The sequence below is a fragment of the Lissotriton helveticus genome, chromosome 6 (assembly GCF_964261635.1).
Source record: "Lissotriton helveticus chromosome 6, aLisHel1.1, whole genome shotgun sequence".
NCBI lineage: Eukaryota > Metazoa > Chordata > Amphibia > Caudata > Salamandridae > Lissotriton > Lissotriton helveticus.
In genome coordinates this window covers 1,102,015,129-1,102,034,535 of record NC_136067.1, presented here as the reverse complement: position 1 = coordinate 1,102,034,535, position 19,407 = coordinate 1,102,015,129, and the positions used below count along the sequence as shown (strand labels likewise).

At 46.8% G+C, this 19,407-nt stretch overlaps 1 protein-coding gene across 1 annotated transcript in view; it reads left to right on the top strand.

Moving 5' to 3' along the window:
• NPHP1 (nephrocystin 1) overlaps window positions 1-19,407 on the top strand; it is a 695,982-nt gene that overhangs the window by 265,703 nt on the left and 410,872 nt on the right. Inside the window, exon 8 of the mRNA XM_078648761.1 lies at window positions 18,663-18,717. Coding sequence (XP_078504887.1) covers window positions 18,663-18,717 — 55 coding nt within the window. The remainder of the gene's footprint in view (window positions 1-18,662; window positions 18,718-19,407) is intronic.

Genomic DNA, 19,407 nt, shown 5'->3' with positions numbered 1-19,407 from the left:
TTCAACTAAGGTAGGCAGTATGCAAGTGACATCATCGAGTGTGACATTTCGATGCGTGACCTTGCATTTGGCATTACAGTCAGTGTCATCACAGCCAGTAACCTCACAGGGAGTGACATCCGATCCTAAGACCACACACATGTTGAGCAGGTCTATTATTAGAAATGGGGTCTCTAATTGGCAGTGGTTTGCACCCTGTCCAAGTAGGGACCCTCACTCTAGTCAGGGTAAGGGAGGCCCACAGCTAAGATAACCCTTGCTTCACCCCCTTGGTAGATTACACAAGCAGTCAGGCTTACCTCAGAGGCAATGTGTAAAGCGTTTGCATCTACACACAGTAACACAATGAAAACACTACAAAAAGTTCCCACTCCAGTTTCGAAAAATAGGCAATATTTATCTGGACAAAACAAGACCAAAAAAGCAAATATCCAAAATACACAAGTTCGGATATCACTTTTAAAAGATTAGGCATGTTTAGTCCATAGAAATCAGTGGATGGAGTAGTTTAAGCACAAAGGCCCGTAGATGCGTCTAAAATCAAAGACGGTGGAGGATGCAGGGAAGGTGAGGTACTGGAAAAGCAAAGCGAAGCATCGGTTCCATTGCTACACAGGGGAGGTGATACGTCTGTTCCTTACTGGCAGGGGAGGTGATGCATCTGTTCCTTACTGCTAGGTAGGGGAGGTGATGCGCCAGTTCCTTACTGCTAGGTAGCTGAGGTGATGCATCAGTCCCTTACTGGCAGGGGAGGTGATGCGTCGGTTTCCAGACGCACAATCTCTGTTCCCTACTGTGGTGCGGTTTTGATGAAGAGTTGGTGTAGACGTCTAATCTAGACGTGCTACTTCGATGCGCCGATAAAGGCTCTGTATCGATTTCGCAGCCACGAGGCAGGCGCAGCCTAAATTCTTAAGCCGCGAGCAGGTGTTACGTCGGAGCTGGGTGCCACAGACGTCGGTGACACGGTGCTCGGGATTCACTGTGGAGATTTTCCTGGCACGCTGCGATGGCTAACTGGGGCCTGCGGTAAAAGCCGCGTTCAATGCTTCCAGCGGGAACCAAGTTTCGGTGCAGGCAGCGGCGCTGCGTCGATCTTTTGCAGTGATGTGTCGAGAAAACAGGCGCTGAGAGTCGATTTGTGGATTTTCTTCTTCAGATCACCAGGTTACACTTCCAAAGGCGCAGAAACTGGATTTGGCACCACTTGGCAAGTCAGTTCTCTCTGCAGAAGAACCCAGGGACTGGTAGGTGAAGTCTTTGATGGCTCTGAGACTTCTTAACAGGAGGCAAGCACGCACAAGCCCCTGGAGAACATTGGAAGCAGGATGTAGAAAGCAAAGCCCAGTCCCTTCACTCCCAGGACAGACGCAGCAGGCAGCAGGCGAGCACAATAAAGCAACAGGTAGAGTGGCACTTCGTCCTACAGCATGCAGCTCTTCTTCTGGCAAAATGTCCTCAGTTTAGAAGTGTTCTGATTTTGGGGTATCAGAGGTCCAGTACTTATACCCCTTTCTGCCTTTGAAGTAGGGAAACTTCAAAGGAAATACTTTGTAGTGCACAAGACCCTGCCTTCTCCTGACTTGGCTCCAGACACACTACAAGGGGGTGGCGTCAGCTTTGTGGAAGGACAGTTACAACCCAATTCAGGTGTAAGTTACAGCTCCTCCCACAACTCTAGCTCAAGAAGACCCATCAGCCTGGTGATAGGCTATCCTCCCACAACTCTAGCTCAGGAAGACCCATCAGCCTGGTGATAGGCTATCAGGATATGAAGGGCACACCTCACCTCCCTTTGAGTGAATGCACAAAAGCCCAACTGTTCAGCCAACCCAGGCATGTATACTACAAACAGGCAGAGGCACAGAATGGTTAAGCAACAAAATGCCCACTTTCTAAAAGTGAAATTGTCAAACACGCAATTTGAAAACCAACTCACCAACGGATGTATTTTTAAATTGTGAGTTCAGAGACCCCAAACTCCAAATCTCCATCTGCTCCCAATGGGAAATTACATGTAATAGAAAATTCAACGCGATCCCCATGTTACCCTATGAAAGAGATAGGCCTTGCAATGATGAACAACTAAATTTGCAGTATCTCCCTATTATGACATGTAAAACACACCAGTATATGTTCTACCTTTCAAATACACAGCACTGTGCCCATGGGACTGCCTTGGGCCTACCTTAGGAGTAACTTGCATCCAGTAATAGGGGAGGTTTGGGCCTGCCAGGCGAAATGGCAGTTTAAAACTGCACTCACAGACACTGCAGTGGCAGGGCTGAGCCATGTTTGCAGGGCTACTCATGTGGGTGGCTGTGCTGCTGGTCCACTATATTAGCATTTGATTTACAGGCCGTGAGCACACCTAGAGCACTTTACTAGGGACTTATCAGTAAATTAGCTATGCCAATCATGGATAAACCAATCTCCAATACAATTTAGACAGAGAGCATATGTACTTTAGCACTGGTTAGCAGTCGTAAAGTGCCCAGAGTCCTCAAGCCAACAAAAACAGGTCAGAAAAATAGGAGAAAGAAGGCAGAAAGTTTGGGGAGAATCCTGCAAAAAGGAACAGGTCCAACATCTAGCATGAGTACATTTATGGGCATTGCAAGATTTAACAAATTAGATTTTACGTCTGGGTTGTGTCAAAAAAGTGACGCAAGCCTGATGCAAAATCTGGGTCTCAACTTAGTCTTATGTTTTAAAACTCTACCACAAATAAATTGACAACACTGAGAAACGTGGCAGTTAATATGTTCTGCTTTGTTGGTTGTAAAGTCTGCATTTTAAAATATCTTATGGGGTTAAGGCACCTGCTGGAGAGATCTCGGTGGTCAGTAAATTTCATGGTATAATAATAATAATGATAAGATAACTCTGTACTTTCACACATTTGCTGGCAAGATCTGTGTCTTGTCTAGTTCCACTTTTGAACCAGAGTAGCACAGAGGGTTAATGTGTCTCCTGCAGAGTACATTACGTGATGGGCAGATTCCAGATAATTATTCTATGTACATAAGTAAGTGGGTTACTGTGTTTAACACAGAGATCTTTTTGTAACTTGGCAGTTTGTAAATTGTTGTCCTTCTCATATAGGTAACAATAGGGAGCTTTAGAGGGAACAATAATATTCAGGTCGCCCTCCACTCACAACTCACTATAAATAAAAAAAGACCTGATTATGCGGGACAACGTACATTCTTTTAATATCAAACTGGCACTGAGAGGTATCCACCTCTACCAAATAGCTGGTCTACACAATTTACCAGTCTTATCCAGTCCTAAATACCCGCAAGAAATTCAATGCAGCTTCATAAATGTCAGCTTGTCAGTCAACTCTTTACCAATATACCCTTGATTAAAAAATGTGTATATAAAGACACAAGAAAAAATGTGTGTGGAGGTGAGAAAGTCCCTCACGTGTGCTACACCAGAGGAGCTACTGGCAGGTTCTCACCAGCTTGCCCACAATACCCATCATTGGTGACTTCCTCACCTATAGGAAAAGAAAAGAAGACACCACCCTTGTGGCAGTTGTTCAGTCTGTGATTTGACGGAAAAGACCAACAACGTGCAGTTGCTGAGTGGGAGAACATTGTATTTGAACAAATTCAGTAACTGCAACACTGTGCACCGGTTTTACAGACTCACTTGTCAGTGTGGGTTACACTATATAGGTTTTCCCTCACGGAAGATCAAAATACACACTCAAGAACATCTTAGCACAATAAAATCAGGAAAATTAACCACACGTCTGGTGCAACATTTCCACACGCAGTGTGTGGCATGCAGCAGTATGTGGCGTGCAGTAGTGTGAGGCGTGCAGCAGTGTGAGGCGTGCAGCAGTGTGCGGCGTGCAGCAGTGTGCGGCGTGCAGCAGTGTGAGTAATGCAGCTGTGTGCAACATGCAGCAGTGTGTGGCGTGCAGCAGTGTGAGGTGTGCAGCAGTGTGAGGCGTGCAGCAGTGTGAGGCGTGCAGCAGTGTGAGGCGTGCAGCAGTGTGAGGCGTGCAGCAGTGTGTGGCGTGCATCAGTGTGCAGCATGCAGCAGTGTGTGACATGCAGCTGTGTGTGGTGTGCAGCTGTGTGTGGTGTGCAGCAGTGTGTGGCGTGCAGCAGTGTGTGGCATGCAGCAGTGTGCAGCATGCAGCAGTGTGAGTAATGCAGCAGTGTGTGTGGTGCAGCAGTGTGTGCGGTGCAGCAGTTTGTGGTGTGCAGCAGGGTGTGGCGTGCAGCAGTGTGAGGCATGCAGCAGCGTGCAGCAGTGTGAGGCGTGCAGCAGTGTGAGGCGTGCAGCAGTGAGGCGTGTAGTAGTGTGTGGCGTGCAGTAGTGTGTGGCATGCAGCAGTGTGTGGTGCAGCAGTGTGCAGCATGCAGCAGTGTGAGGCGTGCTGCAGTGTGAGGCGTGCAGCAGTGTGAGGCGTGCAGCAGTGTGTGGCGTGCAGCAGTGTGAGGCGTGCAGCAGTGTGAGGCGTGCAGCAATGTGTGGCGTGCAGCAGTGTGGCGTGCAGCAGTGTGAGGCGTGCAGCAGTGTGAGGCGTGCAGCAGTGTGTGGCGTGCGGCAGTTTGTGGCGTTCAGCAGTGTGCAGCATGCAGCAGTGTGAGGCATGCAGCAGTGTGAGGCGTGCAGCAGTGTGAGTAATGCAGCAGTGTGCAGCGTGCAGCAGTGTGCAGAGTGCAGCAGTGTGCAGAGTGCAGCAGTGTGTGGCGTGCAGCAGTGTGTGGCGTGCAGCAGTGTGTGGCGTGCAGCAGTGTGAGGCATGCAGCAGTGTGCAACAGTGTGAGGCGTGCAGTAGTGTGAGGCGTGCGGCAGTGTGCAGCATGCAGCAGTGTGAGTCATGCAGCTGTGTGTGGTGTGCAGCAGTGTGTGGGGAGCAGCAGTGTGTGGCATGCAGCAGTGTGCAGCATGCAGCAGTGTGAGTAATGCAGCAGTGTGTGGTGCAGCAGTGTGTGCGGTGCAGCAGTATGTGGTGTGCAGCAGGGTGTGGCGTGCAGCAGTGTGTGGCGTGCAGCAGTGTGTGGCATGCAGCAGCGTGCAGCAGTGTGAGGCGTGCAGCAGTGTGAGGCGTGCAGCAGTGAGGCGTGTAGTAGTGTGTGGCGTGCAGTAGTGTGTGGCATGCAGCAGTGTGTGGTGCAGCAGTGTGCAGCATGCAGCAGTGTGTGGCGTGCAGCAGTGTGCAGCATGCAGCAGTGTGAGGCGTGCAGCAGTGTGAGGCGTGCAGCAGTGTGAGGCGTGCAGCAGTGTGAGGCGTGCAGCAATGTGAGGCGTGCAGCAGTGTGTGGCGTGCAGCAGTGTGAGGCGTGCAGCAATGTGTGGCGTGCAGCAGTGTGTGGCGTGCAGCAGTGTGGCGTGCAGCAGTGTGTTGCGTGCAGCAGTGTGTGGCGTGCAGCAGTGTGAGGCGTGAAGCAGTGTGAGGCGTGCAGCAGTGTGAGGCGTGCAGCAGTGTGAGGCGTGCAGCAGTGTGAGGCGTGCAGCAGTGTGTGGCGTGCGGCAGTTTGTGGCGTTCAGCAGTGTGAGGCATGCAGCAGTGTGAGGCGTGCAGCAGTGTGAGTAATGCAGCAGTGTGCAGAGTGCAGCAGTGTGTGGCGTGCAGCAGTGTGTGGCGTGCAGCAGTGTGTGGCATGCAGCAGTGTGTGGCGTGCAGCAGTGTGTGGCGTGCAGCAGTGTGAGGCGTGCAGCAGTGAGGCGTGCAGCAGTGTGAGGCGTGCAGCAGTGTGAGGCGTGCAGCAGTGTGAGGCGTGCAGCAGTGTGTGGCGTGCAGAAGTGTGCAGCATGCAGCAGTGTGAGGCGTGCAGCAGTGTGAGGCGTGCAGCAGTGTGAGGCGTGCAGCAGTGTGAGGCGTGCAGCAGTGTGAGGCGTGCAGCAGTGTGAGGCGTGCAGCAGTGTGTGGCGTGCAGCAGTGTGTGGCGTGCAGCAGTGTGAGGCATGCAGCAGTGTGAGGCATGCAACAGTGTGAGGTGTGCAGCAGTGTGAGGCGTGGGGGAAAAAATGCACTGAGAAAGAGTGGGGGAGTACGAGCCGACGAATGAGTGGGGGAGGGGATACTCAAGCCGACGAAAGAGTGGGAGGAAAAAAGCTTGAGCTGACAAGAGTGGGAAAAAAAAGCACTAGCAGACGAAAGAGTGGGGAAAGAAATTCACAATCCGACGAAAAAAGCATGAGTCAGAGAAGAAAGTAAAATGTGAACCAGAGAAAGACAGGAAGTAAGTAACGAGCCATGTAGAAAAAAAAAGAAAAAAGCTCCCGGCATTGCTGTGGTAGGGGCGGGGGAGTGCATTCCTTTCAAGTCTGATGCGGGGGGGCGGGGGAGCGGCACCTTTGAAGTCTGATGCCGAGGCACAGACAAATGGTGGTGTGTGATGTGGCTGGCGATGATGTGCATGGGCATAGCTCACATGAATTGTACGCGATCCGCAGCTAGGTAGACTTTTCTTTTCCGCTTACTATAATCTCGCCTATCTATCCCTGCGGGATAGAATAGGCGAGACCTAAAAGCCCGTGTGCAGACCCGGTGGGACCCGGCCCACTTTGAGCTCTGCTTTCACTGCTCGAAAGCAGTGCAAATGGCACGTCCCGGTGCACAAGCATGTGGCCATTTTGTTTACTGCAGCCTGCTCCTGTCTAGCCAACTCATTGTGTTTCCTGCTCCCTACGTCCCACAAAAACCCAATCCATTCCATTCTGCTGCACCCATTACCTTTTTTAAACTATATTTTCGCTTTATTAGATTGCTACTCGTCCTCGTTTATTTTATATTTTTGTCCACAGTCTTGTCTATTTTTACATCTTTTATTTTACAACTTTTTTGTACCAATCCCACCCAAATGAGTTATGGCAGAGGTAGGCAGCACCACTGCGGTGTCCTGCACTCCCCTGTGAATGGCGATGGCACTAGGGGGTGAATACCTGCTATGTTTTTCTGAGGCAGAGGTTACTTATGCCGCTAATTGTTTAAGTGCAAATCCACTCCACCTTCTGCTAGCAGCAGGCGACAAGACTAGGAAGGGCTACAGTCTAGTAGAGCGATGATTTCAGTATGGAAGAATGCTGCCCCCATGCGCTGCCACACCAGAGGCTCTCACTCCCAGGAGCAAGATGCGCACTACTAGGCAGACATCCTTGACTGGAAGCAAGACCTGCATGGCGCCGAATTGACTGGGCTAGGTGAGGGATGTCTTGTCAAATTAGTTTTAAAACTTGTGTATTACTTTTCAAGCAGCATTGCTTCATCTGTAACTTTAGGTGATGTATATTACACACACAGATATATACACACATATTACATAGGGAGAGATGGATATATATATATTTTATACATTATATATATAATTGGTGCTTTTGCAATGCATTTAAGTATATTTTATATATATATAATAAACATGCACGTTTACAATGTATAGTATATATGCAATATGTTTTATAAATAAAATGAATGTTTATAATATGGATATATAATTGTGTGGGTGTGTATATTTATAAATATATATTTACATATTTATGCATAAAATCAATCACATATAAATACATATATTGTTTATACACACATTGATATATAGATACATTTTAATTTTTCATTGTATTTCTATATATTTTAATTAATTGTTTATTTATACATCAATGAGTGCATATATATGTTTTTATTATATAACAAAACATACATTGCATACATTATATACATATACATGTATGTATGTTTGGCCACTCCTTTGCAGCAAAAATGGTGGACGCAAGTGCCTTCAGGTGCAAAAAAGATATTTATTTATGTACGTGGTACCATATTTGCAGTGAACAGGCCAAAGGTTTTTTAATGTTACTGTGTGCCACACACATAAATGAAAACACTTTTTGCATTAGATAGTGCCTGCGTTCACTGTCTTTGTTTCGAATGAGCAGGCATATAATACATTAGGGTTTCTGTATACGCCTGGGAGAGTGCATTTGATGCACGAATAGTGGGGTATGTTGGCAGTCGAACAAGGAGGATGTAGGACTGGAGGACTGAGAGTGGATGACAAGTGAGTTATACTGCCTGGATTCTGTTCCAGGATGAGCCAGGTGCAGGCATGGGCTGATTTAAAGGATGTCACTAGGCTAGTCTGATATCAGAAATGTTTGCGGTCTTCCGTGACTTTTGTCGTTAATACAGTCTCTATCTCCGTGAGGTGCATTATGTGAAGGGAGACTGACTCTGGCCAACAGAAAAACATATGAATTGATGGCAGTAGCAATATCATTTCTAGGAGCAAACAATTGGTAGGAAAGAGAACTAACTTTAGAGTGGAGGTTGAAGAGAGTATTGGTTAGTCAGACATTTGTGATCCAGTTGTGAGAAGGGAGGGAGAGAGTTAATTTTATTTTTTTGTTAATAAATGAGTTACTTGAAAATCTGTCTTTGCATTACTAGTTAGCGTAATATCACTCTTATTTAAAAAGGAAGCACTACCAACATATTGAATAGACTGTCTTCTGCACCTGTCCCATCATAAAGCAATTGTCACATACATCCCAAGCCATAACACAAAAATGACTATCACCACAAGCTTCTGATTCTTTACGTCTTGACCAGTCTGCCCTGCACCCATTCTCCCATCATTAATAGTTGTATACTACTTACTTACTGCCAAAACCCTACACACTGTAACTAATGACTTCTAGTGTCCACATACTTCTTTCTTACCTGCATAAATAAAGCATGCCTGCTACCTCTCCCACATTGCCCATACCTCACGGTTTTCCAAAGGGTATTTTCAATGCTGATGGTTATGGTCCTTTTTAGTTTAAAGACAAGGGGACCCTATAAGGTAACCACGGACCTAGGGTATCAGTTTTTTTTAATTTTTATTGGTAAACAGAAAACAAGAACATAAAACAAGGCAATAGTCATAATAGTTACAGTCACGTGTCCGTACAGAATGAGTCTCTGAGTGAATCGTTATAAATCATACATTTGAAGCAAGGAGTAGGGGGGGTTCGCGGGGAAGCAATGCAATAATTACATATGATAAACAATACATGGGATGTCGCTCAGGGAGATAGGGAAACGTCTGAGATTAAATCCAGAGGGGGAGTACATATATTCCCACGATAGGCATTCCACTGGGACCAGATGTTGCTCCATTTTCTAGGTCTACCCCAAGCCAAATAAACCGTCTTCTCTCTAAACATGCACCAATCCATATTTTCCTTCCATACCGATACCGTGGGCGATCGCTGGGAGCCCCACAGCTGTACGACGTCTCTCTTTGCTATCATGTTCCCAAGGGTCGCCCACTGGGTCTGAGCAACATTATAGTCATTCGGTTCCCACACATTCAACAGGCAACGCCTGGCTTCAGGCTGTAGCGGCACCCCGGTAACCCTCTCCATCACTGCATGCACACGAGTCCAAAACGGAACCACCTCCGGGCATTCCCATATAATATGGGGGAAGGTACCAGTCATACCGCAGCCACGCTTACACAACCCACCCTGAGAATAACCCATTCGAACCAAACGCGGACCAGTGACATATACACAGTGGAGGATCTTGAGCTGGACAAGCCGAAGACGGGCAGGTATAGCTACCTCCTTGGGCGAGGACAACGCAGATTGCCAGTCCTTGTCATCCAGTTCCAAACCGTCACTAATCCAAACTTCCCTGAGACGCACGAGCAGATCAGCCCGGTTGTTGATCAACTTCTTATATATTAGTGAGATTGTGCTGTCAGGCACCTGGCCATCCAGTATACGGTCCTCGAGAGGAGAAGATTCGGGAATATCGGTGCCCGCGGAAAAAACCGAAGTCAAGGCATGGCGAACCTGCACGTATCTGAAAAATTCCCTATCGCTAAGCTCGTACTCCGTCTTCAATGCTTCAAAGGTTTTAATGTTCCCCTTGGACCAGAGGTCACCCACCCTGCTAATGCCAATCATTTCCCATTTCTCGAAACCTTTCGTTTTCCATAGACATCCCAATCTTTCAGATGCGTACAAAGGGGTTGCACAAGTCAGTCTCTCTCTCCATCCCAAAGCCACATTCGCATCGTGCCAAACCCACACAGCAATTTTAGTAGGTCCAGACAGTTTTCCACCGATCGCCTTAGAATAAAGCGCCCTGTTGTAGTTCCCACCCGGTAGCAAGTGTTTGTCCATCGCAAATGCCGGGTTAGAACCGGGCGTATAAATTGCATGGTTAATCGCAGTCAGCTGAGAGGCCCAATAATAACGCTTGATATCTGGAAGCGCGATGCCCCCATCATACCAAGGGAACGTGAGCTTGGAGAGGGCAATACATGTACGCCCGTCCCAAATCAACCGTCTCTGCAGGGTGTCCACTTCACGAAAATAGCTAGAAGGAATGACGTCAAAAGAATTCTGGAGTGCGTACAGAAATCACGGCAATGACATCATTTTGAAAAGGGCGGCGCGCCCGAGCGATGACAAGGGCAACCTACGCCAGCGTGCAACATCAAGTTTCAGCCTCTGGAGAGGGGGAAGCAGATTGCGTTCGTAGCGAACAGCGGGGTCCAGGAATATGTAGATCCCTAAATACTTAAAACCCGTCTCCGATATCTGGATAGGGAATCTACGAGGCAATGGAGGGAGACCCCCTGAAATTACATAGACACAGGATTTCGTCCAGTTGATAATGAGACCCGAGTTCTTGCCAAAAGAAGTAAGAACATCAAAAAGCACGTTGAGGGATTTTTGGGGGGACGTAAGGTACAGGATATCATCCGCGTAAAGCGAAATGCGATCCTCCAAATTAGGGGTCCACCGGATACCTTTTATCGAAGGCTCCCAACGAAGCCAGGCAGCCAGCGGCTCAAGAGCGAGGGCAAAAAGCAGGGGAGACAACGGGCAGCCCTGCCGTGTGCCACGCCCGAGGGTAAAAGAGTACGAAGCTCTACCGTTAACCACAACCTGAGCCAAAGGCTTCTCATATAGAAGTTTCACCCAACCAATGAATACAGGGCCAAATCCGAATTTCGCGAGAGCTGCCCAGAGATACGGCCATTCTATCGTATCGAAGGCCATCGTGGCGTCTAAGGAAGCCAAAATGGCCGGCTCGGGGAGAGTCTCCGCCCTCGCGAGAACGCCATGTAAACGCCGAAGATTAAGAGCAGTATTACGATGCGGGATGAAGCCGGATTGATCCGGGTGGATCAAGTGGCTGATTACCTTGATCAACCGGTTAGCTAATAATTTGGCTAAAATTTTGGGTTCAGCGTTCAAGAGCGAAATGGGCCTATAGGAAGCACAACAGTCCCGCGGCTTCCCCTCCTTATGGATGACCACGATCGTGGCAAGCCACTGATAACTAGGGAGGGAGCCAGAGTCTAACGACTCCAGGAACATATCCCTAAGATAGGGCGCCATTTTGTCAGGTCGCAATTTGTACAGTTCAATGGGCAGACCGTTGGGACCCATAGCCTTACCAGAACGAAGGGAACGGATGGCGACGGCAACTTCGTCTGCCAAGAGTGGTGCATCCATTAGGTCTCTATCCGCCTCGGATAGGCAGGGGCAGTGCAATGTCACGCAGCAACAAATGGGAGTCTTCCTCATCCCCACCACAGACCGAAGAATAAACCTTTCGAAAATGGTCCACAAAACATTCGACAATCTCAGCTGGGTTCCTCACACACACTCCATCTGGCTTCTCAATCACAGGGACAACACGATTTGCTCTTTCTTTCTTATCAAGCCATGCAATCAATTTACCAGCCTTGTCACCCACATCATACAATCTGCCCTGTTGCTCTCTGTTCATTACTTTAGCAGCGTCGGTCACCAGGGCTCTATAATCCAGCTGTGTCAGGCTGAGGGAATGGAGGTTAGCACGAGTTAGACCTGCCTCGAGGTCACTCTCCAGCTCAGTTATGTCTGTCTCAAGACGAACTAATTCCTCATATTTGGCTTTCTTAGCACCAGCAATTAGCGACAAAGAATGACCACATATAACAGTCTTGAAAGCCTCCCACAATGACACAGATGAGGACAACCCCCCGCTTTATCCTATCCCCCAACCCGTTGACATTCCAAGACAATAGCCTCAACCCACTACCCCCATCTCGGTAAGGAATGCAGAGTCCACCCCAAACGGGACACAATGATCGGATCAAAAGAGAAAACAATACGTTGCCTTGTGAAAAATAACAAACACACAAACACCCCCCCACCACCCCCCAACTGGAACCCGTTACAACACCCCCCACCCTGCACCCCTGCGTACGACTCAAAAGCCTCCCCAACTTGCAGTGTGCCTGTCGCCCTGACATTAAACTAATCTACACAAAGAAACCTGGAGGAGGAAAGAGTCCCATTTCCCCCCGCCACCCTCGGGCCAATCGCCAATGAAACATAATAGGACGAGAATCATCGAACTCAGCTGTGAGACAATTGAAGTGTTCAGACATCGGGAACCACAGTGTCACTCTTGGTCCGGTACACTACCCTCGGCACCACCAGGGTGCTCAGTTCGATCATCCCTTTTAGGCAAAGAATCCAGCCAGTCACTGACATTTTCTGGACGGTCGAAGAAAAATGTCCGGTCCTCGTATTCGACTCGAAGCCTCGTCGGAAACAGCATGGCATATTTAAGGCCTACATCTCGCAGTCTTTCGCTTCACTCCTTGGAACCCCATACTCTGCCTTTGAACAAGCTGGGTAAAGTCCGAGTAAAAGTTCACTGATGTATTTTCGAACTTTACGGGGCCGCCCACCCGTGAGGTCTGCAGGATAGCATCTCTGTCTCTGAAGTGGAAGAGTCTGGCAATGATAGGTCTCGGGGGGGCACCCGGCTTCGTATTTCCACCCGGAACTCGGTGGGCACGCTCTACTGCAAAGAATTTGCTGAGTCCAGTGGGGGCGAGATGGTTCAAAACAAGGTCTTCCACCAGGAGATCAGTTGCAGAGTTTTCGGGGTTTTCAGGGACACCAATAATGCATACGGGCCCTGTTTTCGAAATCCTCAAGTCGGTGAGCCATAAGTTCGTTGGAAGAGCGCAGATTACCGATTTCGGTCTGTATGTCTGAGACATCGGTAGTAAGGCTGGAGGTCCTTAAATCCAACGACTTGACCTTTTCATTGGTTTTCACCAAGTCAGCTCTGATCAAGGTAACATCGACGGCCACCGTGTCAATCTTCAGAGCAAGGGCCTCGTACTGCTGACCCATGGAAGCCTTCATGCTAGCAATGGCGCCCATGACATCCTGGAGGGTCAATTCGGAAGGAGCGGCTGGGTCATCCTTGGGGTCTCGGGGATCCTCGGGGATCCCTTGGGCTGAGTGTAACGATCCATAACGTTGGTTTGGGTCGGTCCCCCTCGGAGAGGCGTCTTAGTTTTCTGCTTCTCATTGTCGGGTCTGGTGGCCATATTGGAAAAAGTGCCCCGGAGGGGCCCGCGAGACCTGGTGAAAAGGGCCGTTTGAAACGAGGCCACAAGTCTTCAAAAGTGGGCCAAAGTGGCGTAAATGCCGACTCAGTTCGATACGAGGCACTTACAGATGTTGGCACGCGGGGAGAGGCAAAGCCAAGCCGGATCCAGGGTAAATCTGAGCTGCCACACAATCAGATATGGCCCGAACTCAGAAAGCGAAACTGAAAGTCGAACAGAGGCTGCCAGGGAGAGAACCCCTCTAGCCGTTGTTGTTCAACTACTTCACGGCATCCTGGCTAGTAGAGCCCCCGGTCTCGTCCTGGGGTGGGCCACAAAAGTTCAGATCGACGTAGCTGTGGTTCCTGAAGTCCAAATTAAATTTTCGAAAGAGTAGCAATGTCAGTCAAAGTTCGTCTTCAAAAGCCCATATTCGAATCCAGGATATATTTCAGGATATATGCGAAGGGCGGTGAGGGTCTTGGGGGCTCGGTGCTCACGCGGCCATCTCGGATGCTCGCGAAGCTCCTCCCCTAGGGTATCAGTTTTAAGGAAAACAGTGGTCCTTGCTGTAGGAAAAAGTTTCAACATAGACAATAAATATAGAACGGAATCAATTCTATATGTTCTATCCAGCCGGATAGTGCAATTTAATCAAAATGACTAAATATTGTCAAAGGACAGACGTAATAACCTAGTGGGATACAGTCCTGTATCCGAGAATTACAAAAAGTGACAAAGTGACAGTTTACATAAAAAACAAATCCAAAAACAGTCAGGCGAAACAGAAAATGTCTCTTGTTCTCAATTGTACATAGTTGGACAAGCATGATAAGTAACAACAGCCGTGACACATATTAGTTAAATTGTTTGTGTGCAAGGTGTTTTTAAAGGTCGACAGCGTTTCGGACCCATTCACAGAATAACTGGGTTCATCATCAGGACAGAGATACTGTCAGCCTGAAAAACCAATTATGAACAACTGTGAAGCATCGGGAGTTCATCAGATTCCTGGTGTGTCGAATTAACGGACCGCTAGGGTCTCGTACTCTATTTCTTCAAAGTTGGTACTGTGGGGAGAAATACTCAGCAACTGCCGGTTGCACAGACACAATGGTCTCTTACGCTTAGGAGTATCGGGCGGTGCCGAGTGGCGGGGGGGGGTCCCGGGTGGTTCAGTACTACACTCGATGGCTGGTATCTCTCCCCACATCACCAACTTTGAAGAAATCGTGTGCCTTGAGGTGTATAGGGTTTGGGTGGCTCCAGGAGTCCAGGTCCATTTAGGCATATTCTTCCTTTATTCTCATATACCGTCTTCTTCCCAATGTGTATGTGGGACATGCTTGATACATTGTGATCATGAAATTTTATTTTTAAACTTAATTTAATTTTCATCTTTTGCACTGCTGATTTATGGCCCGATTATGAGTTTGGCGGTCGAGGAACCGCCGTGGCTGCAGTTTAACCGCCGCGAGCTAGAAAGTCCGACTGCTGTATTACAAGATTGCCGAAGTTCCTTTGCAAAGACTGCGGTTGAACCACCGACACTGCCAGCCATCCGCAGACCGCTGCAGACGGGGAAATTCAGCTGCCATAGGGCGTTACAGAAGTCTCACCTGCGTCCGTATTACGAGTTGGCTTTCCGACAACACAACAGTGGCCGTGGGACCGGCGTCTTAAAGTTGGCAGAAACTAAAGATTTGTGGTGTATAAGCCCCCCCTTTCTGTTCTTCCTATCAGAATTTGACATGGATCCCAGTCTCCAGGTCCCCCCTTCACAGCAGGATCTTTAACGCGAGGAATAGGACCCTGTCTGTGGCGATACCAAGGTATGTGCTATTTGTACCATATACAGATTGCACAATACACAGGTACGTGCATTTTGTACCATATACAGATTGTCTGGACTATCCACATATGGGTCGGACTCTGGCAATGGGTAGGTGGTATTTTCCCACATGTATCATGCATATGTGTGTATTCGACGCATAAATAGTCAAAATGCTCATACAGGCATCGATATTTATGGAAAACAATTCACCACTGCCGGAAGAACTCTGCAGCCACACCACGGTCACCCCAGTCAACTAGTAATACAGTAGTCGGAAGACTGCCAGCACTGCAGTATTCTACAGAACGCAACCGCAGTATTTGGTAAGTCGGACCACTAAGCTCGTAATCAGGCCCTTAATGGTGGTGGGTAAAGGGTGGTGCATGTGTGGGCCCGACACATTGGTTAAATAATATCTTCACGATCATTTCTCTGCGATGCTACATAATTTTGTTTGTGGGGAAGGTGCTCCAGGCAGGGCAGGACAATTGTCATCTTTGTTCTACATGCCTCCTTCTTTGCTGGCCATGTAATGGTGGCCATTTTATGAAGCCACTGTGTGTGTTTACCATGGGTGGCCACCTGCTTTTTGTTCACCATGCCTCCTCCTTTGCTGGCCATGTGTTGGTGGCCATTTCGTTCGGCCAGTTTGACCTATGTTTGTCATAAGCCACCATTTTGTCTCTGTTCTCTATGCCTCATCCTTTGCTGGCAATATGGCGGTGGCCATGTTGTGTACTGTGTTGTCATAGGCCACCATTTTATCTTTTTGTCGCCTTATTTGCTGTACATGCAGCTAGTACCATCTTGTGAAGTTATGGTGGGGTGTGTTTGGTGGCCATTTAATATTAGTTATCAATGCCTACATGAATTACTTACCGCCATTGTGTGCAATAAGTGTGTATGTCAATCCTTTTATTCCACTTTTAAAAGCCATTTTCTAGGAGCATTGATAGGAGGCCTATGACATTTTTATTATTTTTCTTTTTTTCCTGATATATTTGTTTGTGCTTGTGACTGATTAGAATAGCGTTGTTGATTTTTATACATTTTTTTGCCTGCCTCCCATAGTGTCTACAAGGCTCAGGAGGGGCACCAGTAATTATTTAATTTAATTTTTAATATCTGTCTGCCTTCCATGCAATCCTCATGGGCCCTGAAGGGGAACTCGCAATTATTTAATGATCTTTTTCAACTTTTCCTTCCTCTACTGGCCTCCCATAGAGTCTCCTGTCACCCAGAAGGGCACCAGCATTATTTTCGATTTTTGACTGCATCCCATAGGGTATCATGCCCCTGGACGGACACATGCAATTAATTCAATTGTTTATTTATTGTTTCTCTACACCTCCTGCTTCTCATAAGATTCCCATGGCCCCAGAACAACACCAGTAATTAATTGAATCATTTATTCAATTCTTCCCCTGCACCATATAACTTCCATAGGGGTACTACGGCTCTGGAGGGACACAAATTAAAATTTTCATGTGAAATGCTGTTGTGAGTAAAATAGTTTATGCATGGTTTGGGTACACTATTGCAAAGCATTTGAGATGATGATGATGATGATGACTTCACTCGTGTTACATCAGCTAGATTCTGATTGCCCACGTTTCACAGACTTATTTGTTGCTTGTAGGTGCAAAAAAAGACAGCACACACTGTACTGATACAGGTAGAAGTCTGCAAATTAGTCCTCCTCTACTAAGTGCTTCCGCACCCAGTGCTAAGTGTCAAATGCAGCAGGTGGGGAGGAGAATAACCCTGTTGACAACACTGGCATCAAGCCCTTGTACTTTTTTAGGAAAAGTGATGTACCTTTTGAATCCTCCTCTGGGCAGAAAGAGCCTGGGAGGATCACTGATCCCTCCTACATCAATGGCAGCACCACCACGACCAAAACCTATGCCGCCACAATCCCTAAAGGTTTTTAAAAAGAATATGGCTCAGCCGCAGTGAGAATTAAAAAAATACAGCAAAAATACACCCACGGCCTAGTGCAGGGCAGACTAGGACCCAAACAACAAAACATCACATTAAAATAATAAACAAATAAGTGCAAAATTCACAAAAACCATACAGGAAAATTGAAAAAAATTATATTTCACCCCTGGCTTCCAACCATCAAAAAAAAGTGCAAAAATGTTCCCTTAAAAAAAGGTTTATCCACATGGTCCCCTACTCCAAACCAGACCTCTGGCCACGCTCTCACAAAGATACAAAATACTAAAAAACTAAAAGGAATAAAAATAACACTGGTCCATGCATTCTCTCAAACAACAAACTTTTTCTAAAGTGCTGCATTAAACGTATTTTATTTTTCTCAAAACATTAAGATTCCTTGGGTCTGGATGCAACAGAGATTGCAGACAAAGAGAGCGATTTCCCTCCAAAATCTTAATCCAAAGTGATCATGGGCTGTGCAAAACAAAAGAAGTAGTCTTCAGGACAGGAAGATGAAGTTGCTACTGTATGTACTGTAGCCTCCCAGTCTCTATGGCGCGTCTGTCCTGAAAAAAACCCATTTTAAAGCGTTTTTTTTGCGTGAAAGAAAATAATCAAATAGGGTAAAGTATCTGCCCTAAAACGCATGCAGGTTTATTTTCCAACTGTTCGAGTAAAAAATCTACCCAAAATGTTGACTGGCTACTGCAGCGTTAAAGAATTACTGCTCGCATTTGAAAAACCAGCTGAAAATTCTGATCGCATTTGCAAGATTGCTATCGGCCATAAGAAGACTAATCCAAACTTTCATGCTGTCACAATGTATTGGGATGCTGCCCGAGAGATTGCCAGTGGCTGAGTTTATGTCGAGCATTCCATCCATCACCTTGTTGTTTTTGCATTTCACGCCCTAAGTGTGCTGGGTATGCCCAGACGTGGGTCCCGAGCTCACTGTAGCACTGGAAACAAGCTATACCTGGCTGAAGAGCCCTAACTAGGACAAAATGGGTTGTAGTTTGATTGTGTTCAGTTTACAGAGGACCTGGCCAGCGGGTCAGGTTGGACTATTCCCATCAGGAGCAGGGTGAAGGGTGATTCGAATAAGACTGGGTCCAAACTGTGGTGGTATTGTGTGTGATTAATGATGGATTGGGATGCGGTCCTGAGCGATTGCCAGTGTCTGAGATTAAGTCAAGCATTCCAGCCATCATCTTTGTTGTTTTTGCATTTATCGCGTTGTTTCAGTGCATCGCATAGTAAGATTTTCCCCGAAAGAGAGAATTGGTTATGCAACATGGTGTCATGGTATTAAAATTGGAAATCACACAGAATTTATGTACCACAACAATACAGAATAAATCCAATTACAACTAAGCCAATATATAAATTCAGACATAGAACTGTTGTCCCTAGTGACACAATGAATAGTGGTCCGTTTTTGGAAAAGTTAAGATACATAACAAATGTAATCTTAAAACTGCATTTTGGTGACTTAAGCGTCTCTTTTTTCACATTAGTGCCAAAAGAAATTCCGAGTCTGAGTTGAATTCGGCAACAAAACCAATTGCAGAGGCAAGTATTACAAGTATCATGTATCAACTCCACTGTGGTACTCTGTTTAGTGTACGGAAATGTATTTGATTAACCTACATTCTTAGATGATCTGTGGATGTACTAATGAAACATGATTGTATCCATCAAGTTCTTCATTGGCAAAATGTGTTTATGCAAACAAATGGCCTGCAGCAAACATTAAAACTGCACACATCTTGTTTTTTTGCATAGCTATAACTTGATTTTATGGCAAACTGTTGCGTTGTCTTTATTCTTGATTATTTGTGTTCAGACGATGGTGATAGAGGCAACTTCATTGCTGTATGATAAATTATTTTTGTAAACTTTTTAATTTAAAATAAATACAGCTTTACAAAGTACATGGTGTGGTTTGTGACATAGTACACCGGTGGGTATCTCTGTAGAACAATTCCGGGCATCATAGACATTATTTTTTTTAATAATAAACATTCCATACATGCAACAACTGCTGCAATAATTTCTTTATGGTCTTTGTCAAGCACCAAAGACATGCACATACCTACCCCTATTATTCCTCCATGGGCCCCAAACCTTCTCAAATATACTCCTGCAGCCTCTCTCTTCATAAACAAACCACTCGGCTCCATGCACAAGTCCATATCTTTACTTCATTACTCCAACTGTGGCATTGCAAGCCACCCCCACAGCTGCACAATATTGGGTTGT